The sequence below is a fragment of the Malaclemys terrapin genome, chromosome 1 (genome assembly GCF_027887155.1).
Source record: "Malaclemys terrapin pileata isolate rMalTer1 chromosome 1, rMalTer1.hap1, whole genome shotgun sequence".
In the NCBI taxonomy this organism is placed as follows: Eukaryota; Metazoa; Chordata; order Testudines; family Emydidae; genus Malaclemys; species Malaclemys terrapin.
The window spans coordinates 263,369,205-263,394,360 of record NC_071505.1 but is presented as its reverse complement, the minus strand read 5'-3'; the positions used below and the strand labels follow the sequence as shown (position 1 = coordinate 263,394,360).

Genomic DNA, 25,156 nt, shown 5'->3' with positions numbered 1-25,156 from the left:
GGATGGGTTGGAAGGTCTTTTGCCACTGAGGCCCCATAAGACTTGGGAGCTAGTTCTGAGTAAAATCTGTAATGAGCTGGTGAGCATGTAGATAGGTTCTTTTATTAGTTTTTAATATGTTGTCTCTGCAATGTTTTCACCTTAAGAATAAATGTGCTTGCTTATAAAGGGCTGTGTGATAACTTAACTGTGGCAATTATACTATTTAACATCTCTGAGAAAAGAAGTGAAGCAAGCCGGCTTAGGAAGTCTTTTGCTGGGGAGGTCACAGTATAGTCAGGGAACTGTACCACCTGGAAATATCCCAGTCAGAAGGGAGAGAGAAATGCGTCTCCACTCAAGAAAGGCATGGGTTAGGAAGCCAGAGGTCTAGAGTGTGTCCCCTTGGTGGATCATAGAGAGGGAATACAGGTGCAGTTGCCATCAACTGTGACAGAGCCTATTCTAGGACTGTTACTAAATTTGTTCTGTTTTTTTTTTTAAGTCAGTGTCACCAGATTGAATAGCAATAGTTCTCAGCATTGTTTTAGATAGTTCTGGAAGGAGGGGGTCTGTTCTATCTCTTTGTCTGAACTTTCCACATGAGACTCTGAAAGTACCTCTTCTGTGGATAAAAACATGGTACAGTACAAGGACTATTTTCTTTGGGCTTTCTAGAGTTATTCCATGGAATAGGGAGGAAGAAATTCTCTACTCTCTTACTATTTTTCAGGACCAGTGCAAACCTAGTCTATACCATCACCTAGATAAAGTAGGAACAAACAGAGGAAGATTAACTAGATGAAGCAGGGACATTCCTTCATTCCTTCCTTTTATGAGGAGGGGAGACTGATTTGGTGAATTTTTTTTCTTTTTGGGACGGGGCTCAGTGCTTTGATATTTCCATTTGCTTCCGGGGCCATGAGACAAAAAGAACAAAAATGGTTTAATCCAGAGATTGGAGCACCTGGGACTGCCCAAAAGGGAGCATCTTAGAGACAAGCCTGGTTTTGATAACGAGGAGAAGGGAAAACCCACAGTTGGAACGTCAGACATGAAAGGCAGGAGAAAAATACAATAAATGATGCTAATAAGGAAAAGATGAATAAAACTAAGTTTTTAAAAATGCAGTCATTTTATGACGTGGATATGAATTTTTAGCATCAACAAGACTATCTCCATAAGATAGCTATCAAATTTAATAATGTTAGTCTTATGCAGGACCCCGTGGTTATGTACTCACACTAACGGCCACATACAAATAATCTTTCGCCCCAAAATGTTACTTTAATTCACAAAAAGGGCCATTTTCCTCCTATCTTCCAGCTTTTCAGTTCTTCTGCCCAACATTTTCGACATATATGGGGGTTTAACGGGTTTCCTTAAGAGACAGCGCAGAAAGCATCAAGAGCTCTCTCATAATTCAGCACAGCAACAAGGGTGAGAGCTACCTGCCTTGCCAAACCTTCTCTCAGAGGTAGTGCACAGAATGAGCTTAAGCGTTTTCTTGGGGAGCAGGGGAGGTTTACAGAGGACAGTAGCTGCCATGTGCTGCTCCTGAGCTACACACAATAGATTCACTCATGTGGGCTGAGCAAGGGGGATGCCATGTGATTCTTCAGTCTAACAGAATTTAGGTTTACTGAAAATCTCGTCTTGCACCTCCCCTTTTCCAAGACAGTTCTGTAATTGCTTGTTCCCAATCTCCTGTGTTACAAACCATGAAGGAGAGGGAGGCAGCTGCCTTCCCAAACTTCTCAACTCCAAAATTTCCTGATTAAGCATGTGGCTTTATAAATTGTTTACAAAATTACTTCCACCTAAATTCTGGGGCAACTACTTTAATTTGTTTTTTGAACTCGAATGTAATGTGACTATTTTTATTTTCACTATTATTTTAATTTTACAATTATTTCAATAAAATGAAGGTTCCTGAATGATTTCAGAATTAATACAGCTGCATAATTTCCAATTTGACTCAGAAACTGATTCTTAATTTAGGTCAAACGATGTTGGATAATTCACAAGCCTTGGCCTTGTTAGACAACATGTTGATCCTTCATCTCTTTTTAAATGTAATCTGAAAATGGCTCTTTTCTCTGTTGTATATACCTTTTAAGGCCATAAACAAAGGGAGAGAAATTATGACCAACAATATAATGTCTTTACACAGCTTTTTCTGTAATGTATATTCTATATTGTCTATTTGTTCTGTGAAGCACTTTAGAATACAGTTTTGTATGAAAGATGCTACACAAAATAAAGACATACTGTATTATATTGTAGTGAATTGATATGAGTAAGGCTATTGTCTGAAAGCATTTTGAGTTCTATAATCGATATAATAAGATTTCTGGATTGTCACTCTGTGTGTTGCTCTGAAGCCTAAAATGTCTGTTGAGTCAGCATGAAGCAATGGAAACAGCTACAAGATGGTTAAGAGCTCTTTTTGTTTAGAATATCATGAGGTTCGGCCTGTGACATTGCAGTCTATATCATTTTATAAAAATATGCTAACGAGTGAATATAATGTAACTGGAATATGCTTCATGCAAAAGATCTCTTGTGGCATCATTACAAAGCTTATAATCAACGGAGTGTGATCATCCTATTTGTACAAATGTACCACTCTTGTATCTGAAACTAGAAATATGAAATATAACTCTGAGGGCCTTTTGTAATTATGCAAAGTGTGGGCCATTAATGGTGGTTTGGAATCATGATGACTCCCATTAATCACGACCATTGTCTGCAGATGGGTGTGTTTTACCTGTGAGTCTTCCTGTATATGTGTGTGCTGGCAAGTGGGCAATGAAGTCTTGCAGTGACATGTGATCATGTCACCTGAACTGGAATCCGTCTTTAACCTCGTGTCTTTCCATTGAGAAGGAGGGGGTGGAAACCCAGAGAGGGACAAAGGATTCCTGCCTTATGAAAAAGATATATAAAGGGGTGGAGCCATCATGAAGAATCCCCTAACTACCACCTGAGCTGCAACAAGAGCTGTACCAGGGGAAAGAATTGTGCCCAGGCCTAGAAGGTGTCCAGTCTGAGGAAAAAACTTACTGAAGCATCTCTGAGGGTGAGATTATCTGTATTCAGTTTGATTAGACATAGATTTGCGCATTTTATTTGATTTTGCTTGGTGACTTACTTTGTTCTGTCTGTTACTACTTGGAACCACTTAAATCCTACTTTCTGTATGTAATAAAATCACTTTTTACTTATTAATTGACCCAGAGTATGTATTAATACCTGGGCGAGCAAACAGCTGTGCATATCTCTCTATCAGTGTTATAGAGGGCGAACAATTTATGAGTTTACCCTGTATAAGCTTTATACAGGGTAAAACGGATTTATTTGGGTTTGACCCCATTGGGAGTTGGGCATCTGAGTGCTAAAGACAGGAACACTTCTGTGAGCTGCTTTCAGTGAAGCCTGCAGCTTTGGGGCAAGTAATTCAGACCCTGGGTCTTTGTTGGAGCAGACGGGCGTGTCTGGCTCAGCAAGACAGGGTGCTGGGGTCCTGAGCTGGCAGGGAAGGCAGGGGTAGAAGTGGTAGGGGCACATCAGGTGGCAGCTCCCAGGGGGTTTCTGTGATCCAACCCGTCACACGGCCATCATATTACAGTCCAGTTTTTACTTTCTCAGCAATTTTTGCCCCCCCCCCCCTTTTTTTTTTTTTTACACTTTACAAATTACACCTGTATGACAGTGCAGGATTTCACCTAGGTTTTTTTTTAAATCATCAAGAACTGGACAGACATTCCATGAGTTCATACTTCACTACAGTGCAGCTGGAATATTAGTTGAGATAAATTACACCAATATAGAAACATACGTAATGCAATGTTCTCAAGTAAAAACAGAGGGAAAATGATGAAATCTTGGAACTGTACATGATTTCTTTACTCTTGCTATCTCTAACATCAAAGAGAAAAAGGACCACTGTGCCCGACCCAGGATTTTTTAAAAACTGTCAGCTGATGTTGGCACCTACGCCTAGTGGCAGTTCCAGGATTCCTGAGCGGGTCAGCAAATTTTTCCCAAGAGGAGTTCAAAATATTGACCCAGATGATTAAGTACTGCTATGACTTCCTCTTCAGGATCAAGTCTGGCATCACACTCTATCTGGGTGAAAGCACCTAGAGTCAGCAATCTCTTAGAATCATAGAATATCAGGGTTAGATGGGACCTCAGGAGGTCATCTAGTCCAACCCCCTGCTCAAAGCAGGACCAATCCCCAGACAGATTTTTGTCCCAGATCCCTAAATGACCCTTTCAAGGATTGAACTCACAACCCTGGGTTTAGCAGGCCAATGCTCAAACCACTGAACTATCCCTCTCCCCTGCTGCTTCTGGGTGTTTCCAATGACTAATGCAAAGAAGGAAATGAAAAGCCTACTGGTGAAAACAATAGTTCCCATTGATATCCAGGGGAAGAAATGCCCTAGCAATTCCCTTTTTACATTTTTAAACAAGACCCTCATTAAATTTAAGTGTTTCCTTCTTTCAACATAAATGGAAAAGAAAACCAGCGCTGCCTAAGCCAGGGGGGAACCAGGGTATTCTCTTGCCGGGGGACAGATGCCTGGTGTTTTGCTTGTGGAAAAAAGGGGTAGAGATGATGATGCTATGTATGATGATTGTCTCTCCAGCCAGCATGAGTTAAGTTACTCAGCTGGAGGCAGCCCCTGTGGAAATCCATGTGGAAAACATTGCTATTGACTGGAATCTTTGGATGTGCCTACACTGCAGCTCGGAGCATTCTTCTCAGTGCAGGTAGATAGACATGTGCTAGTGCTGCTTGTCCTAGCACAATACAAATTGCAGCGTAGCTGGTATAGCACGGGCAATAGCTTGGGCTGGCCATCCAATACAGCCAGATCCACTGGGTACATACTTTGGCAACTTGCCCAATCCACCACCGGTGCTACCCCAGCTACACTGCTATTTTTAAAGAGCTTTGTCACGCAGAGCTAACACATGTCTCTCTACCTGGAGTGGGGAGTCTGGTTCCAACTGCAGTGTAGACATATCCTTTGTTTTATTTATTCCCTTGCCATCTGTATTTCCACTTGTTTGTGTCTCTGTTTTTTATCACAATGCTTCACAAGAGTTCACTAAGCACTTTTAAACCAATTTCTGTTGCAGAGACTCTGTTGCAATGTTAACTACATGATCTGAGAACCTGAAATCCAGCAAACCTAAAGGATTGTCAACCGACTGTTTAGGATAGTACCACGAGGTTATTCATTACCTTACCATACCTTCAAAACAAAAACGAGAAGAAGAGAAAACAGCTGAATTTTAAGCACACCAGTTCCCTGTGACATTTGTCTTCTATTCCCAAACATCATCCTTCAGCATTTTCCTTATTACAATGAGTTAGCTTTCAGAAAGGGATTTACAAAAGAACATTGTGCAGAACAAAAGGATAAAGCCATGATTACACTATCACACTGCAAAATGTAAACCCTCCTAATACCAAGGAAGATGTTTGTCAGTGTTTCTTTAAGAAAGCACTGTGTATTTCAGAGGTAGTATATTTCCCCTAGAATACTATACATCATGGTAACTTATATTACCAATCTTGAATTGCTTTTAAATGGAGTTCAATTTTCTGGTAGAACACCTTTAAATAATACATTCTGAATATTTTTTTTAAATTCTTAATAAAAAATAAAAAAAATTGGCATGTGATTCTGCTCCTCTGCTAGGTTTGTAGGGGAGGCCAGTGGCAACAAGATAACTACGCTGAAGGCCGCTGCTTCTTCCTTTTCTCTTTGTGAGCAAATCTGCCTACTAACTACCTCTTCAGTTTCATCTTACTGCTGCTGTTACTGGTAAACACGCTTTTGAAAAACTTGGGGAAGAGTATACAATTTAAGCTCTCCCTGAACACTGCATGACAGTGATGCACCTGGCTATCAATAAAACAGTAAAAGTGACCAATGCACAAAGTGGTGTGCAGGCTGGCACACTGGGGATTGAACTGAGGCCTTCCAAAACTGAAAGCATGAATCTCTACAGATCAAGCTAAAGAGCCCAGCTCACATATGGAGAGCTGCAACAGACTCATATCCTCAGTAGATCGGGCACAGAGGGGAAAGGTAACACACAGTTACATCAGCAAACTGGGAAAAAAAAAAAAAAAAAGATAAAATATTACTTCCTCTAATCTCTTTCTCTTGCATCTTAGGGGTTACTCATAACAACGGTAGATACAATATTTTCAGAAGGAAATGTCATTTTCAAGTTGGCAGTGTCCCTTTAAATCTAGAGTGGACAGAGGAGTCCAACTTTCCATGTAAATATCCAGAATGCAAATGTGAGTTATTCCTTATGTTACTGGCATTTTTACTTTTTCCTTTTCACGAAGCTTATCTTCAGCTGACTTTACCCACTTATGGTTTTAGTCAGTTTTCACGAATACAATGAACTAGTCATTTACACACACTGTATGGAGAAAAGGATATTAACACATATGGACATTTGAAAACTGCTGTAACATTTTTTCCTTTTGGCATCCGAAGTTAGTTGTAAATCTTAACAAGAAGTCCACTACTGAAATGATTCTCTCTCAGCTGGGTTAATTACACAATATTAGATACAAGAAACAAACACTGCAACACAAAACATAGCTACATCATTATTTGCAATAAATGTTAACTCTAAATAAGTGCAACCTGCTCACAAACACTTGCTATAAACTATTTAAAAATAAAATTTGATGGGTAAACATGAAAAAAAAATTCTCCGTGAGAATTTTTTTTAAAAAAATATCAGCACTCATTTAGAGTTTGGGATTTGTGAAAGAAAGCTTTAAAAGGAGCAAACCTGATTGGCTGTGGCTGTTGCGGCGAAGGGGACACTTGTTGCAGGAGTTGCTGCTGCAGAGACAGTGGCGGACGTAGCGCTGTGCATCATGGGTACTTTCAGGAGGGGAACCATGGAAGCAATGAACAGGAGGGTGTAGCATTATGGTAATAGAAGTGGTATTTTGGCATGGTGAATATCAGAGCAGCAAGCCATCATGGGTTAAACCAGCAGATGGCATGCAATCACAATGCAAAGCAAGAAAGCGTGGCAGAGAAATAAAAAAGGGAAAATAGCTTATTACAAGTACAATTAAAGGAAGTTTGTCAACATAATCAGTGATTCCCAGAAAAAGCAAAATAACTTCTGATTGCTGGTATTATATTTAAGAATTTGACAAATTATTTTAAATTGGGCATCTATCAAAACAGCTTATCACTTTAAGTAAGAATTGTTCAATCAGTTGAAAAACTATTTTGAAGTAACTAAAACACATTAAAACATCCCTTAAGAAGTGAAATTTTTCATTTTTAGAATTGGGAAGGAAAGAAACCATTTATTATTTTTATATATATTAAAAATAATGTATTTTCATTTACCAGTATTATAGGTTAAAAGTATATTTGCAGCCTTGCTTTAAACATACATACAATTCTTATATTTTTGTTTCTGGATTTATGTTCTGTTGCCTCTCTATAACTGTTGGATTTTATTTGAGTTAAATTACCATCTGCTTTGATGCAAAAACCAGTGTTATAATTATTTTCCTGATTTAAATACTAATTTGTTTGATCTAAAAGAGCAAAGCAGATTGTGAACATTTATTTTTTGTTCAGTTTTAATTTAAGGACAAATTTATCAACATGTGCAAAATTCACTCATGTGAGTAGCTGAAACTCAAGTGAGTAGTCCCATTAAAATCAATGGGACTACTCACTTGAATAAGAATTACTCACCTGAGTAACGGTCTGTTGCTAATTTTGCAACTATAAAATATGTGCATTCAAATGCTGCAAATTTTAAAGTGGATTTGATTTAATTAAGAGGGAATGCGATTCAGACCTTAGGTCTCGAAGTACTTTCAGTTACAAGTATTAAAATAAATGCTTCTGGGAAACTCTGATAAAACTTTCTAACACACAGCAAAAAGGAGAAATAGGCACACCACTATGAAACTTCAAAACACTGATGAAATTAGCTTGCTTTACCAATATTTTATGATTTTAAAAATACTATAAAATATAAAATATATTGAGAGAAATACAATTTTGAAAACTGAAAAGCAGATTGGAATCCATGATTTTATGCATTTGCAGTGTGGTTGTTATAGCAGGTGATGTCACATCTAAACTGCAATTTTAACCTACAAACAAATCTAAGATCCTACAAAGTCAATCAAAAAGCCAAATGAACCTTTAAATCTAGTAATCAAGTCTTGTTTAAGATTTGCAAACAACTGAAGGTACAGTATACAATATAAAAGAGATCAATAAAGAAATTTAGAACCTACCAATACTGGTAGCGGGTGTCATGCACAAAACTGACCCTGCATGTCATGCAATGATAGGTGGAAAAAGTGAATAAAGGGAAGAAACAGGTTAGCTGTTTAGAGTTAACATTCAAACTGAGATTCAAGCATAACCAAGGATAAGTAGAAGTTAGCTGAACACAATTTAAGGTCATTCATAGTTTTTGTGTTACAAGAGTGCCGTTAAATAATTTTATACTAAAATATTATTACAGTATACCAATACATATTTTGTACATCTGTGTGTGTATTTAAGATGGACCAGATTTCATAAACATCTTTCATTTATTTTTTGCAGAAATAAGAATTTTAAAAAAAATTCTTGATTGAATATGGGATTATCTAATGGCTGCTTAAATCCATTCAACAATTCAGACAGCATTATGTTAGCTACAAAGATTAACGTTTATTAATTTTGCTCATACACAGCAGAGGAAAACATTTAATTCAATAAAAATTCTCTTATTATTCAATGGCGATTTTGTTAAATCTACGTTTAAATATTAACATACACATTTTTAATAACAAATTACTAATGTTATTTTTATCAATAAAAATGCTAAAATGGCAGCACTGGAAATGGAACCAATGCAGCATGGCTAGTGACTGTGCAACATTCCACATGATGTCCTGCCAATGTGCCTCAAAAGTACTCTGGGTGGGGGTGGGGAGGCCTCTGTACAGCTGAGTTCAGTTTTTCTGCTCATTCAGCTGTTATCCTTTCTGCTAAAGCGAATGAAAAAGGATAGGGGTTTTTAGGATGGTGAGTACAGTGCGTAGTGGGGAGAAGGTGGAGGGTAGAGGAAGAGGAACAAAGTGGCATGTACATAACTCATTATGCTACTACTACATATTCAGCACATAAAATAGATTTAAATTTGCAGAACTCCTGTTTGGTGATGTTAACAACCTTTTATGTATTTATTTATTTATTTAACAGCAAAAATAACTATGAATGACCTTATCATGAAGAATAACCCTCACACACTTTCCCCTCTTCCAGTGGTCATAAAAGTTCTAATAAACAGCATTTGAAGGAAAACACTACCCTCTTGCTTTACAGATCATAAATAACCATTCACCAAACAATAAAAAGTGCAGATGAAGTAGTCATACTGATTTAGTGTGTGTTTTGTATTAAAAGAGAACTACAGTGCAAAAAAATCTAAGATAAGCAGTGCTATGAAGCCCCAAACCATTAATTAGGAAGTCATTGGTTAGAAAAGGCAGAGAAATTATATAAAACAACGTATCAGTTTTCCATATATTTTATAAGCAAAACCTGGTTCTAACTGTAACATTTCTACCAAACACATAGGACGTATTTAAAATTGATACTAGTTCAGGAAATATTGGTTTACCATTTTAAACCAAAGAATTAATTGCATGCACAGTTCTTCATAGGGTGTGCAATATTTATAGCCATAGCCCCACATGGGAAGGTGTAGATGTACTTAGAGCCAAGTTCCAGAACACACAGTTCCTCCTGAACTCCCTGAGAGTGCAACAACTGTAGGAGCAACATGCACTGTCTTCTATGAAAGGCCCATTCTACCGGCCAGTGGAAAGGGTGTGCACCAGAGCTCACGTAGGCTGACCAGATGCCCTATTTTATAGGGACAGTCACGATTTTTGTGACTTTTCCTATATAGGCTCCTATTACCCCTTCCTGTCCCGATTTTTCACACTTGCTGTCTGGTCACCTTAAGCTCACGTCCTCATCCCCCACCCCTCTTTACAGATACTAGTGATGCCAGACCTTCTGAATTCTCCTGCTCACTATGAGAACCTCTCCCATTGTGGCCTGGCTCATGTGCTGGGTCTCCTGGAGATGAGAGGCTCTTTGCACCTTTTCTCTTTTTTGTGCACCTGTGCTGGGACTGGACGACAATCTGGCCCCTTAAGAGTTTGGCAAAAAGGCCCACATCCTTTTATATCATGAATTTATAATAAACAAACTGTCACTCAATTCTGAGCTAATTTTGTACTGGTGGTTATGATGACTCCAGGGTTAACCCAAAATGTAAATTGAAGAGAAACAGCACATGGAATAAAGTACTTGAGGAAAGATAAGCATCTAAGTTTGGAAAATATCTGAGTGCTATCTTATTGAAGTATTTTCAAACTAGCTTATTTTTCAGGATTATTTTAATGCATTTTACTGTAATTGTATACAATAGTGATAAGCTCTGAAAGGTAGTGCTTATGAGGAGGAACAATGCACACCCCACCACAAGTTCTTATGGCTGTGATGTGAAGTACATTTGCAGGGGGACTTGGACATTTGTAAGCACTGGATGCTCTTTCATTTCTCAAATTCCTTCAAACCTTCCCACGGATGTTAGCACATTTTCCTGCACATTTCCATTATAGTCACAAGGTACAAAATGGTCATGGGATCTCAGTGAAAATTACACAAGATTTTGGGATATTTTCAAAATTAAAGTGAGTCAATATGTAAAACAAGTGCATAAAATAAATGTTTAGAACATATTTTGACAAATATAGGGCCAAATGCTGAGATCTTTACTAAGTTTTTACATACTTCTTATTCAGGCAAACTTTACTGAGTTCATATGATTTTTGTTTTATTTTTAAAAGATTATTGTAAAGCTATGTAATAAGAAATTACAGCAGCTTGAATTCTTTCACTTGTTTAATTCATACTATTATTAGATGGTTAAAAATATGATAAAAGATAAGCAAATATATTCAAAAATAGAAAATATATTTACTACAGAAAAGTGTTTTAAATCAGCCTAAAAATTCATGGTCGATATACATACTAATACTGAAACTGCACTCTTTAAGCACTATTCGGGGTATTTACTTTTAGATACTTCTCTTTTTGAATAATATAGAGGATTTTATTGCAAGTTCACTTCATTCATAAATCAGACATTTAAGTAGAATATTCTCCCTTCTTTCACAGTGTTAAAAGAAAGTCTCCATGCCACACGTATGAGCTCAAGATGTTAGGTCTGATGGGGCTGTAGATTTTTCCAAATGACATGGTCTACAGCTCTGAACAATAATGGAATATTCATGTTACTAAAATTCCACTGTAGTTAAATCACTTATATTAAGAATTAAAACACCAGCTATTAACTGCAAAATCTGGGGAGAGTTTTGGATTATAAAATATTCCATTATGAAGACAACGAAACCAGTTTCCCACGTTAAACAGTTCTATGCAGACGGGGACTGTTTTATCCCCATAGTGCATCTGTGCAGGAATTAACTATAATTTGGCTGCTAGCACTGCTGGTCTAGAGGGTAAGGGTACTGTGTAGCAGGAGTATGTCTGGCTGCAGAACTGTAATGGTGACAGTACAAAATACACCAGAAGAACAGGGATAGATATTACCAATACTTTTCACACTTCCCATCGTATCACAGAAGCATGATGCCTTTTCCAACAAGTTAATGACACTCCTCCTCCCCACCACCAAACACAGTTCTGGTTGATGGACCCAACATGCAACCCACTTAATATAGATATAAAGTACTCTGACATATGCAAAGTAAGGACAATAACAGAAAATACTAAAAGCTAGTTAATGACACGATAAAATTACCTCCTGAATCCTAATATTCTGCAGAAGGAATTAAAATAGTGTATTAAAATATTTGTGCATACTTGTCATGAATGTGTAGAGAATGGATTACACATTTAAAAGTATATTTAATGTGATAAGCACTGTCTTATGGGGAGAATGCTTAAATAGGATTCTGTTTAGTGCAAGTACAACATACCTGTTGGGATAAATGCTGCATGTTGTTGCAACTGTGCATTGGCAAGAGCCTGTTGATAGTGCAAGACACTGGGATTAAAAATGGCACTGGCACCATTACTTTTTTCAAGTGCTTGTCTCTTTGGTAAAGGGTGAAGAACGCCAGGAGGAAAGGCCTGTAAAAAAAAGGAGAATTTAATTAAATTTGCAGATTTTTCGAAATATATACATATTTTCTAATATATATATGAATAAAATATTGTAATATACTTTTTAAAAAAAGCAGTTAAAGATGCCTTGCCATGCACCTTAACTCAAATAATAGCAATGTAAAATGAGTGAAATTTTGTTGTTGATCGCAAAAGCATGGTACTATTAACATAAAACTGTAGCACCACAACTACTGAAAAGGAAGGCCTTTAAAGCAACAAAAGTGGCATTTCCTTTAAATTTGGGCTTAAAATATTCTAGGAAGAAAAAACCACTTGTGTTTCATTACCAAGTATTCTTTCTTAGTTAAATATTTTTCCTATTATTAAATACAGTGAGGGATTATAGTATTTTCAATTATAAAAGCAGTTATATCTAATTTTAACTTCTATGAAAAGGTATTTTAAAATGAAATCATGTTAGGAAAAAAACTAAATTGTTTGCATTTATTGCATATGAGTATGAGATGGATAAATATAATACTGAATTTTTTCTAAATTAATAATATATGATAGTTTTCAGTTGATGTTAAAAAAAAGCAATACAAATTTCATTAGTTGCTTTTCTGAAAAGCTACATGCAAAGCAAAAGGTGAAAGGTCAAAGTACCAGGTCTACAGTTGCTTCGAGAGGCCGCTTCATTGCTTTGGCAGTCGACTGAGTCTTTTAATAACAGGCAGCGAGCACATGATGGCAGTGGGCCAATGGGATTCAAGCGAATTAACATACAGGTAAACAGCAAGCAGAGGTGCATCATGGGAACGGCATTGCATTGTGGATAGGTGAGAAGGAAAAAAATATTCTGAATGCAGTATACAACATACAAAACACTAGGCATGCACAACAACAAAAATGTTTTCTAAAGAAATGAATATTACACCTTGAATTAGTACTGAAGCAAAAATGCATCTACTATACCTTAGTTAAAAGCATATAAGAGAGTAAAATATAGATGTTTGAAATTTAGGAAAGTTAATTAAAACAGCAGCTTGCAGACACCATTAAGCATATTATAACACTTCACAGAAACATATTGGTTTTCAGGATTTTCTTATAAGAATTTCTGATAAGTTAGTTATGTCAAGTTAAAAAGCATAAAATAAATGTTCAACACTAACAATTAAAATATAAAGCACTAATGAGAGTTTTAATGCTTTAATAGAATTACTCACGTGTATGTTTGCTGGATCAGGGCCTTAGTTAATAAAATGTACATTTCAATAGACTTTGGGGTCAAAATATAAACAGTTTTCTTATTTCCAATATATAACAAATTAATGTTCTGTCTAATCACTAACTTATCAGTTTAATATTTTTTACTATAGCTGGGACAGTAACTTGGATTATCCTTTTTAACTTATCACATTACACTGAGAAAAAGCCCTACATTTTTAAACAAATATTTTCTCAGATGTCATTCAGGAAAATCTATTCTAACTTTAAAAAGCAACAGAGGGTCCTGTGGCACCTTTACGACTAACAGAAGTATTGGGAGCATAAGCTTTCGTGGGTAAGAACCTCACTTCTTCAGATGCACGGCTACCCCTCTGATACTATTCTAACTTTAGGAATAGGTGATAGAAAACAATATTATTTGTCAATAAGAGCATGTAATTTATGGTTAGAACAGGAATCACAGTGCATCATTTAAAAATATTTAAATGTAAAACAATATTTAACATGAGCATAGTTTTATTGTCTATATTTGCAATAAGAGATAAAACATGAGGGCTAATTTGGCTACATTCCAGCAGAAAAATCTAGTTGATCTTTTTCATCTATAACTCTTTTTTAATGGGAATTTTAAAAGAGTTTAATGAAAACATATGGAAAGGAGGGTTTCCTTATAAATCAGAAATCTGTTTTTTGCACTTACAATAGGTAGCTCCTCAAAGTCCATAGGATAAATTAATATTCAGACTGTTTCTATCCTTAACTTCAGATGTATAAAAGTAGAACAATAATTAAAAAGGGAGGACAAGGTACTGAGAGCACCATGTCTAAGACAACTTAGGGTCACAGAACTTAGGCCAATGACAACATGAACATTTTGCAGGATAGCCCTTGCTTCACAATCCATCATCTTGCACAATCCATATTTCTGTCTCTCCAATTATCACCTGGTATCTTTCCTTATATCTTTGCATCCAAAGTCCTTAAGCACGTCCTCTATTCCTGAAGTCTCGACATCTTCTCCTCTAGCTTCTTCCTAGATTCTACACCCTCCACTCTATGAGATCTGCTCTATCAAGGTCATTAATGATCAGGAAAGGAGGGTCCAGTGATCAGAGAACTAGCCTGGGCTGTGGGAGACCCAGATTCAATAAGATCTACCACAAACTTCCTTTGTGACCTTGGGCAAGTCACTTCTGTGGCAGTCCTCACCAGTGGGGTGTAAGTTCTAGTCTGCACCAGCACGTCTGTGTGGAGCCTGCTGATGGGCACTAAACATTCCCTAGTGCGTGTTAATGTAGTACCATTTGAAACGGGACTGTGTTAACACACACCAAGGAACTTTTAGCGTGCACAAACAGTGTTCACCCTGGCCAGTTAGTGTACAACATACTGGTGCAGACTAGAATTTACACCCCACTGGTGAGGACTAACACACCATGCAGATGAACCCTTAGTCTTTCTCTGCTTTGCCTCCCCAACTGTAAAACAGGGATAATAGCACTTCCTTACCTCACAGCACAGTTGTGGGGATAAATATGTTGACAAGTTTGTGAGGCACTCAGATATAGTATAGTATAGATAAAAAAATGTACTATAGTATAGGGGGCCATATATGTACAAGAGTAAGATAGATAGGCCAGATCTAAGGGTTTTCTGTTTATTTTCACCCACCTTGACCTGCTATCTTTGAAAAAAGCTGATCACTCCCTCCTCTCTCCCTTCGGTAAAATATCTAACAATGCCCATCCATCTTTTCACAGTATTCTGAGATCACTATGGACGAAAAACTATATGAGTTTGAAATATTATGGCTGGATTCAATTATGGAAGGTGATGAACGCTGTAAACTCCCCTTTAACTGACGACCCCTCTACTATCAAATTTCTGTACCCCTTTTAAGTACTTATAAACTGATCAAGTCACCCTCAACCTTCTCTTTGTTAAACCAAATAGATTGAGCTCCCTGAGTCTTTCACTGTAAGGCCGTTTTTTTTAATCCTTTATTTGTTCTCGTGGCTCTCTGAACCTTCTCCAATTTATCAACATTGTTTTTGAATTGTGGACACCAAAACTGGACATAATAGTCTAACAGCAGTCGCACCGGTGCCAAATACAAAGTTAACAGAACCAAGGATTGCAATAGCCCTTTTGGCCACGGTGTCACACTGGAAGTTCACGCTGAGCTGATTCACAACTTTGCATCGGTCTTGCGTACATCTCAACCTGTTTGCGCCATTGCAAACTCCCTTATTTGAATCCTTTTACGGGCTTTTCCCTCCCCTTCCAGATCAAGTCAAGCTCCTAGTGCTCAATTTCAAGGTTCTATAGTAGCAATGTCTCTACCTATAAGGCAGCTCTTGTTTCCTCCTCGTCTGCCCTTCCCACCATGCCTTCCGCTTCACTGTCCACTTCTTCCTCATATCTTCACAACCTTCTTCCCTTTCACTCCTATGCTTGAAGCCTTGTTCACCAAAGAACCTCCCTCTCACCAGTCAAACCCCTTTATAAAACATATTTCTTCCACCAATCCTTTCCATGATAACCAACCATCGGAGAGGAACAGAAGGAGAGAGAAAGAAAACAAATAAAATTAACTTGCTGTATAAAGGCTCTATATTTTACCGATCACGTATACTTTATGTATACTATTATGAGGTGTGTTTAAGGTATGGTGAATATTTAATTTACCTCATTGTCTTCTTTCACATTTCTTACTGCACTGAGCACACTTTTAGTGCTCCACAAATACTGTAATGATTATATTAATGGGTCACACGGTCTTCAGATTCACTTCACAAAGCACAATAATACCAAAACACTGGTTTTCAGCTATAAATGGTCTGGGCTGTGGCTATTTCACAGACTGCCCATCTCCTTGCTTCTACCTCAAAAGCTGAGATCAGCTAAGGCAGGGGTGGGAAAACTACAACCCACAGGCCACAACCGGCCCTCCAGCCAATTTAATCCGGCCCTCGAGCTCCCGCTGGGGAGTGGGGTCTGGGGCTTGCCCTGCTCCCGCGCTCCAGCCGGGGAGCGGGGTAGGAGGCTGCTCCGCGCGCATGCCAAGGCTCCTGGAAGCAGCAGCATGTTCCCCCTCTGGCTCCTATGTTTAGGGTCAGCCAGGGAGCTCCGCTGTCCCCACCCCAAGCACCAACCCTCAGCTCCCATTGGCCAGAATTGCAGCTAATGGGAGCTGCAGGGGCAGCGCCTGCGGACAGGGCAGCGCACAGAGCTGCCTGGCCGCACCTCCGCATAGGAGCCGGAGTGGGGACATGCCACTGCTTCCAGGAACTGCTTGAAGAAAGCGCCGCCTGGAACATGCACTCCTGACCGCTTCTCGTGCCCCAACCTCCTGCCCCAGCCCTGATCCCCTGCTGCACCCAACCTCCTGCCCCAGCCAGGAGCCCCCTCCCGTACCCTGAACTTCTCATTTCTGGCTCCTCCCCTGAGCCCATACCACCAGCCAGAGCCCTCACCCCCCTGTGCCCCAACCCCTTGCCCCAGCCTGGAGCCCCCTCCTACATCCCAAATCTCTCATCCCCAGTCCCACCCCAGAGCCCGCACCTCCAACCCTCCCCTCCCGCACTCCAACTCCCAGCCAGGAGCCCCCTCCTGCACCCTGAACTCCTTATTTCTGGCCCCCTCCAGAGTCATCACCCCTCCTGCACCCCAACCCCAATTTCGTGAGCATTCATGGCCCACCATACAATTGCCATACCCAGATGTGGCCCTTGGGACAAAAAGTTTGCCCACCCCTGAGCTAAGGCATTTGAGGAAAAGTTACTAGGTTTAAATGTCGGGGGCTAGAGGCAGAGTATTCCTTAAGGAGTCTTGAACTCTGGAATTCACTGACCCTCTTGGTCTTGCTGGGATTCTTTTCTGGAGGCACAGCACCGAAGATGCACCCTGAGGGAGTGGGGACAAAGGTGACTTTATCTCACCTTAACCCTATTTTATGGTGGCCCTAGAGTAGTGGTCACCAACTCGTCGATCAAGTTCAACTGGTCGATTCTGGGGACTCTCACAGTCAATCATGATCTCCGGCGGTGCTGCTGGACTGCCACTAAGGCAGGTTCCCTAACTGCCGCGGCCCCACGCAGCTCCCGGAAGTGGCCAGCATGGCCCTGTGGGGGCGGGGAGGAGAAGGGTGAGCAGGGGTCTCAGCATGCTGCTCCTGTGTGAAAGCACCCACCCCTGCAGTGCCCATTGTCTGGGAACGGGGAACTGTGGCCAATGGGAGCTGAGAGGGCCATGCCGGCAGAAAGGGGCAGTGCGCGGAGCCACATCCTCCCCGCCTCAGTCCCCAGGCCAGAGGGGCGCATTGTCCCCTTCCTGGAGCGGTGTGGGGACGGGGCGGGCAGGGAGCCTGCCTTAGCTTCGCTGCGCCACCAACCGGGAGCCACCCGAGTTAAGTGCCACCCGGTGGGAGGCCGCCCCCCAACCCCCTCCCGGAGCCAGCACCCCAAACCCTTTCCAGGATCCCAACCCCGTGCCCCAGTCCTGACCTCCCTCTCAGAGCCAGAACCTCATACCCCTCCTGCACCCCTGCCCCAGCCCTGACCCCTGTCACAGAGCCAGCATGCCGCACCCACTCCTGCACCCCAACACTCTGCTCCAGCCTGGAGCCCCCTTCCTGCACCCAAACTCCCTCCCAGAGCTTGCACCGCTCACTCCCTGCTGGATCCCAACCCCATCCTGGAGCCCCCTCCCACACTGCAAACCCCTCGGCCCCAGCACAGAGCCCAAACCCCCTCCCAACCCCAACCCCTACCCCCACCCCCTTCCCCAGCCCGGTGAAAGTGAGTGACGGTGGGGGAGAGCGAGTGATGGGGGGCAGGGAGTGGGTGGAGTAAACAGGGCAGGGCCTCGGGGAAGGGGCAGGGTAGATTTTGGGTTTCCCTTAAATTCAAAAAGTGATTTTAGGCATAAAAAGGTTGGAGACCACTGCCCTAGGGCTACTTTTATGCTGCTAACTAGCCCACACAAGCTAAGATTCTTTGTAGCAGTGTCTGCTCTTGGGACTTCCTTCCTGTCCCAGGCATGCCCTCAGTCCTGGGGCTCATGAAGGGGCCTACACAGGGTTTCACCTATAACACAGTAAGATTTTTTCGCTCTCGAGGACAGCGTTTTATCGAGGTAGAGGTGTATATTTTATCAGCAACCACTTTTTCCCATACACTCACATATTATTTATTTGTCTCAATAGAGAATTGATCCCATTTATTTATTTTGAACCATGGTTTCCCTTTGTTTTGGGTTTGCATTAAATAAAAATAAATGGGATGAAAAAAAGCTTATGTTGTCTACTTTTGGGAGTTTAAATATCCAATTAAAGGCCATCTATAACATTTTCCACAGGAATAATACAGCAACATGTGGCTTTCAGCCTTCTACTCCTTTGGTGGTATAATGCTAGTCATTCAAAATTGTGTTTCAAAAGACTCTTCCTCTTGATCTCTGTCTTGAATGTGGCTTATTTCAATAAAAGGAAGCATATCTTAGAACTAGTTTGGCTCAGAAAAATACGTTGTTTATGTTTTTATTAGGGCTGTCGAGCAATTAAAAAAATTAATCGTGATTAATCGCACTACTAAACAATAACAGAATACCATTTATTTAAATATTTTTGGATGTTTTCTACATTTTCAAATACACTGATTTCAATTACAACAAAGAATACAAAGTGTACAGTGCTCACTTCATATTTATTTTTGATTACAAGTATTTGCACTGTAAGAAAACAAAAGAAATAGTATTTTTCAATTCACCTAATACAAGTACTGTAGTGCAATCTCTTTATCATGAAAGTTGAACTTACAAATGTAGAATTATGTGCAAAAAAACGTGCATTCAAAAATAAAACAATGTAAAATTTTAGACCCTGCAAGTCTCTTCAGTCCTACTCCTTGTTCAGCCAATTGCTCAGACAAACAAACTTGTTTACATTTGCAGGAGATAACGCTGCCTGCTTCTCGTTTACAATGTCACCTGAAAGTGAGAACAGGCATTCTCATGGTACTGTTGTAGCTGGTGTCGCAAGATATTTACGTGCCAGATATGCTAAAGATTCATATGTCCCTTCATGCTTCAACCACCATTCCAGGGAACATGGGTGCATGTTGATGACTGGTTCTGCTCGATAACAATCCAAAGCAGCGCGGACTGACTCATGTTCATTTTCATTTTCTGAGTCAGATGCCACCAGAAGAAGGTTGATTTCCTTTTTTTGTGATTTGGGTTTTGTAATTTCCGCATTGGAGAGTTGCTCTTTTAAGACTTCTGAAAGCATGCTCCACACCTCGTCCCTCTCAGATTTTGGAAGGCACTTCAGTTTCTTAAACCTTGGGTTGAGTGCTGTAACTATCTTTAGAAATCTCACATTGGTACCTTCTTTGTGTTTTGTGAAATCTGCAGTGAAAGTGTTCTTAAAATGAACAACATGTGCTGGGTCATCATCCAAGACTGCTATAACATGAAACATATGGCAGAATGCGGGTAAAACAGAGCAGGGGACATACAATTCTCCCCCAAGGAGTTCAGTCACAAAAAAATAATGCGTTAATTGAATTTAACGAGTGTCATCAGCATGGAAGCATGTCCTCTGGAATAGTGGCCGAAGCATGAAGGGGCATACGAATGTTTACCATATCTGGCACGTAAATACCTTGCAATGCCAGCGACAAAAGTGCCATGCAAATGCCTGCTCTCACTTTGTGGTGACATTGTAAGTAAGAAGAGGGCAGCATTATTTCCTGTAAATGTAAACAAACTTGTTTGTCTTAGCAATTGGCTGAACAAGAAGTAGGGCTGAGTGGACTTATTTATAGGCTCTGAAGTTTCACATTGCTTTGGTAACAGTTAAGTAACAAAAAAAAATCTACATTTCTAAATTGCACTTTCACGACAAAGATATTGCACTACAGAACTTGTATTAGGTGAATTGAAAAATACAATTTTTTTGTTGATCATTTTTACAGTGCAAATATTTGTAATAAAAAATACACATTTTGATTTCAATGACAACACAGAATACAAAATATATGAAAACGTAGAAAAACATCCAAAATATTTAATAAATTTCAATTGGTATTCTATTGTTTAACAGTGCGATTAAAACTGCGATTAATCGCAATTAATTTTTTTAATCACAATTCTTTTTTTGAGTTAATCGTGTGAGATAACTGCTATTAATCGACAGGCCTAGTTTTTATATCTAGAAGTGATGAATTTTGCGTGATTGAAGGACTGATACTGGATCTGGATAACATTTATTTTAATTTATTAGCCAAAAATGCAATTTGGGTCAACCTGAAACTATTCATGAATTTGACCTGGTTCATTTTGGCTGGGAAAAAGATTTCAGGGTCAGTTTCAGAAAGAGTGCATGTGTTTGTCCATGTGTCCCTCACAACCTTTAGTCCAGTATTTAGGGCATCTGCAAGGCAGGTGAGAGACCAAGATTTGAACTGCCATTCTGGAGCAGGGATTTCTAAGCAAGTCTCCTTCCTGGCCAAGTGAGTTCCCTAACCACCACGCTATAGACTATTGTAGATGGGTTGCTCTCAATCTCTCTTGTTAAAGCTGTTCCACTTTGTATAAATACTTACATTTTCCGTGGGACAAAGTGAGATACTGAACTTGACTCTATAGTCTGGTTATTAAGGCAATTACCTGGGAGATAAGAGACATGGATGCAAATCTTCTCTCTGCCTGATTCAGAGGAGGGAACTGAATTTTTTGGACTCAAATCTAATATTTTTTCTGATTTTTCAGTTTGCTGGGCATTCTGCATTCCCCCATCACAACCCCAAAAATCAGTCATCTGCCCTGCTCTAATTGTTACAGCAAAAATCTCAGATATTCACTCTTTTTTTATTTCCAGACAAGGCTGGCTCCAGGCACCAGCTTAACAAGCAGGTGCTTGGGGCGGCCAAGGGAGAGGGGCGGCACCTGCGGCAATTCGGGGGCGGCAGGTCCCTCACTCCCTCTAGGAGCGAAGGACCTGCCACTGAACTGCCAACGCCGATCGCGGCTTTTTTTTTTGCTTCGGGCGGCAGAAATGCTGGAGCCGGCCCTGTTTCCAGATCAGTCCTCAGCTTCTGTGAGCACAGAGAAGGTTTAGCTAAAATTCCTATATTTTAAATAGAGACTGGAAATACTGTAGGAGAAAATACTGAATTAGGGAATATTCTCCTCTGTTCTTTTCCTTCTGTTTGGAGATTTAAATTCTTTCACAGTTGCCACATTTGAAAGTAACTCACTCTTTGTCCCCTAAATGTCTGGTCTCTATTTATTTGCTAAATACAATACCCTGTAATAGTTGTATACTGTAATGTATTGTGTTTCTGGTAGGCTTCTTACTCTAAAAGTAACTGTATTGTCTACATCTATTGTATGCACTACCCACAAGTCACATCTGTATAATTATCCTTTCAGTGCCAGGAATTAGGACAATGCTGCTTTGATCCGTGGGCTGACTATACTGCTGTCCCCTGAATAAAACCTTGCATGCTTTATTTGTTCAACTCTATCAATACTGGTGTAGAACTGTTGCTAGTAACAGTATCAGCCATTCTGCAAAAGGACATCTCTGTATTGAGGGAAAGACATCTCTAAATATGTTTCAGTAATAGTATAAAACTTCTGAAAACAAATCAGATCCTTTAACTTCTTTCGTTTGACCTTACTAGATACATTTTTATTAATTTTATTTATAGGCATTATTATGGCATTCCCAGATATACAAGCTGGATGTCTGAAAATATTAATGAATTAAGCTTCACAATTAAGCTCCTTATTTCCATTTTACTAATGGGGAAACTGAGTCACGGGGCAATTAAAAATGACCACTAAGTTCTACCAGTTTTATTTCTCATCAAGATATATTAGGAGGCAAATTTGGCATATCATCATGGAGCAGAGAGCAAAGATAGTACAAAGTGTCTAACTGCCTCACTCTATTCAAAAAAAGGAACCTATTATGCTGAAATATCTGAGGGAGGGAGAAAGTATTTTTCCCTAAAGAAAGTAATACTTTTTAGAATTCCAAGCTTTTAAGATGAATGTGTGAAAATCAATAGTTTAAACAACACTACTAATTGGAGAAAAACAACAACTGATAAGTTTATGAAAAATTTAACCATACAGTCTTGCACTTACCATCACTGTAGCAGCTGCAGCAGCTGCCTGAGCTGCCACTGCAGCCTGGTTGGCTTGATGTTGAGCAGCTTTGATTTTGGCCTGCAAATGTGCAGGAGGGTGAAAATATTTGCATTTCTCCCTCATGCAACGCCCCTTTATGTAATCCATACAAACGGTTACAGTGTTGTCATTTGTATCAATCATTGTGCTATCTGCAGGATGTGCAAAGCGGCAGTCAGTCTCTCCCCGCGCGCAGTTTCCTCGCTGGAATTCCCTGCATACCTATGTGCAAAACAACACTAATTACAGCTGATGGACTCAACAATCTTAACTGGGAAAAACAAAACAAAAAACCACATACACAGCTCATTCTTTATTGTGTTTTAGACTTGTCCCACAGTGTTTGCAACAGTTCTTTAAATGTTTGTTAAATATGTTTACCTGCTCTTAATTAAGTTGCAATTAATATAGCTGTGTTGTTTGATAATAAGTTGAACTTACATATAACTGTGTCATTTCAAAAAATCTATTCTTGCTCACCAACAAAATCCCTATGAATATTGCTCAGTGTTCGTCAATTAACTGCTCCTGTGGACCCAGTTACTTTCTCTATGAAGAAATTCATAATGACAAAGCTGTAGTTTAAAACCTTTTGTTACCTTCGATGTTGACTAGGCATATTAAATTTGAGCAATCAACTCTAGAACACACTCATTGAATTTTTATCCAAACCATATTAAAAAAAATTACAACTCTAAAACAATGGTACCATTTCCACTGAGTGCAAGTGTAAATCCTACAAGAGTACTTATGAGGTCTATATTTTAATAACTAAGGTTTAGGCTCTATTAGAGAGCGCTTCTAAGGACAACAAAGCTCGTCAAAGCTTTTACATATAAATTAGCAGAAAATTACATTTCTAGTCACAAAGGTGTCTGTAGTACCTCCAGTTTATCAGTCCTCAAGAGTTTCTGAGTAGCAGTCGAACCAGGAACTGTGACAGGGGGACTTCCAGGAACAATGACAGGCGGTGTGGGTAGTATTTCAGTAGGAACTAATCCAACTCCAGGGGTTACAGGTGTTAAGTAAGGAGCAAAGCTAATAGCTGTGTTCGTTCCTATTGTTGGACCCACTGGAAAGGTGGGCTGCAAAATGAAAACACAGTGAGATGAAAGATAAATAGGTAACCTTACACTGAAACAATTTTTTTAAAAGTTCGCAGATCCTATTTGATGTTTTTTGTACGTTTTCCCTAGTTTTGATTCATTTTCTTAATCAGAATTTAAAAGAGTTGACAACATTACATTTACACTGCATATCTTCTTCTCTTGAACATGGAATACAGCGGTTCTGAAACTGGGGTCTGTGGACACGAGTCATGTCCAGGGCTGACAGCCCCACTGATCAACTCCTCCCCCTCCCTCCCAGTTCCTCCTGCACACCATGGATCAGCTGTTCAGCATCGTGCAGGAGGCACTGGGAAGGAAAGGGAGGAGCGTGAACAGGGCACGCTCGGGAGAGGGAGCGGAAAGAGGAGGGGCGAGGCTGGAGCGGGAAGAGGTGGGGTGGGAATGGGGCCTTGGGGGAAGGGGTGGAGTGGAGACAGGGCCTGAGGATGAGCGGAGGTTGAGCATCCCCGAGGAAAATCAGAAGCCATTTGGGGGGGGGGGGGGGGCGCAAAATTTTTTAAATCAAAATGGGGGTCCTCAGGTTGCTAAAGTTTGAGAATCGCTGATGTAATACATTCCAGTGAAGGACAGGAACAGCATTTTGCAGTCATATTATGAGAAAAAGGGTTCTCAGTGCATTTACACAGGTCAGCTATAATTTGAATCTGGATATTTATTGAGATTACTGTTCATATTACATTTCAGGTTTATTTATACATCTCAAATAAAATGCATCCTATTTCTACTGCTTTCTCTTTCTATCTGCTTCCCTGGTAAAACTGAATTTTACAGGTAAAATGTTATTCAGTATATTGAATCCATTTTTGTAATAATAGTATACATTATATAAGCTCTTTCACATGTTACATCTATCACTTTGCATGCCGTATTTTGTATTTGTATACAATTTAAGTTACTGTGCCTATGTAAAAACTGGCCTGTGCAATGTTTATGTTATAATCAACTGCCACCTATGGCAAATGGAGCATTTATTATTGGGCCCAATATTTAGGTTGTGATCTTTTCAGGTTGATGGGCTGTGGTAGTGAGATTAATCTCTCTAAGCTTAACCAATCAAAATCCTTTGAGGGGTGGGAATGATATGGGTCTGAAATTATGTTTCACAACCATTTAAAGCAATGTAATGCAATGAAGCTGTATCAAGAGGAAGAAGCAATTCTGTGATGCAGAAATCCAATTCAGATGAAGCAGGATAGCAGATTTGCTACTACATATTCCATAGGGTCGGGAGTCAATGCAGTACCATGGTCAGGATTGGAAAGGTCTTTTGTAGGCCTGCAGAGTTGATGTTTGCTAGAGGCAAACTATAATTACAAATGTGAAAAGAATGTGCATAGAAATGCAGCAAGTCTCAGACTAGTTTAGGCTCTGGACTGATGC

General features: G+C 39.7%; 1 protein-coding gene across 11 annotated transcripts in view; it reads right to left on the bottom strand.

Annotated features, from left to right (window-relative positions):
• Nucleotides 1–25,156, bottom strand: part of MBNL2 (muscleblind like splicing regulator 2) — a 158,712-nt gene that overhangs the window by 21,618 nt on the left and 111,938 nt on the right. For 6 of the 11 annotated variants that reach the window (XM_054012359.1, XM_054012284.1, XM_054012275.1 and 3 more), the window contains 6 exons: nt 23,531–23,731; nt 22,605–22,868; nt 12,879–12,932; nt 12,083–12,236; nt 8,309–8,344; nt 6,820–6,914 (listed from right to left, as the gene is read on the bottom strand). In XM_054012359.1, coding sequence (XP_053868334.1) covers nt 6,820–6,914; nt 8,309–8,344; nt 12,083–12,236; nt 12,879–12,932; nt 22,605–22,868; nt 23,531–23,731 — 804 coding nt within the window. The remainder of the gene's footprint in view (nt 1–6,819; nt 6,915–8,308; nt 8,345–12,082; nt 12,237–12,878; nt 12,933–22,604; nt 22,869–23,530; nt 23,732–25,156) is intronic. The other 5 variants (XM_054012326.1, XM_054012334.1, XM_054012319.1 and 2 more) reach the window with 5 other exon arrangements.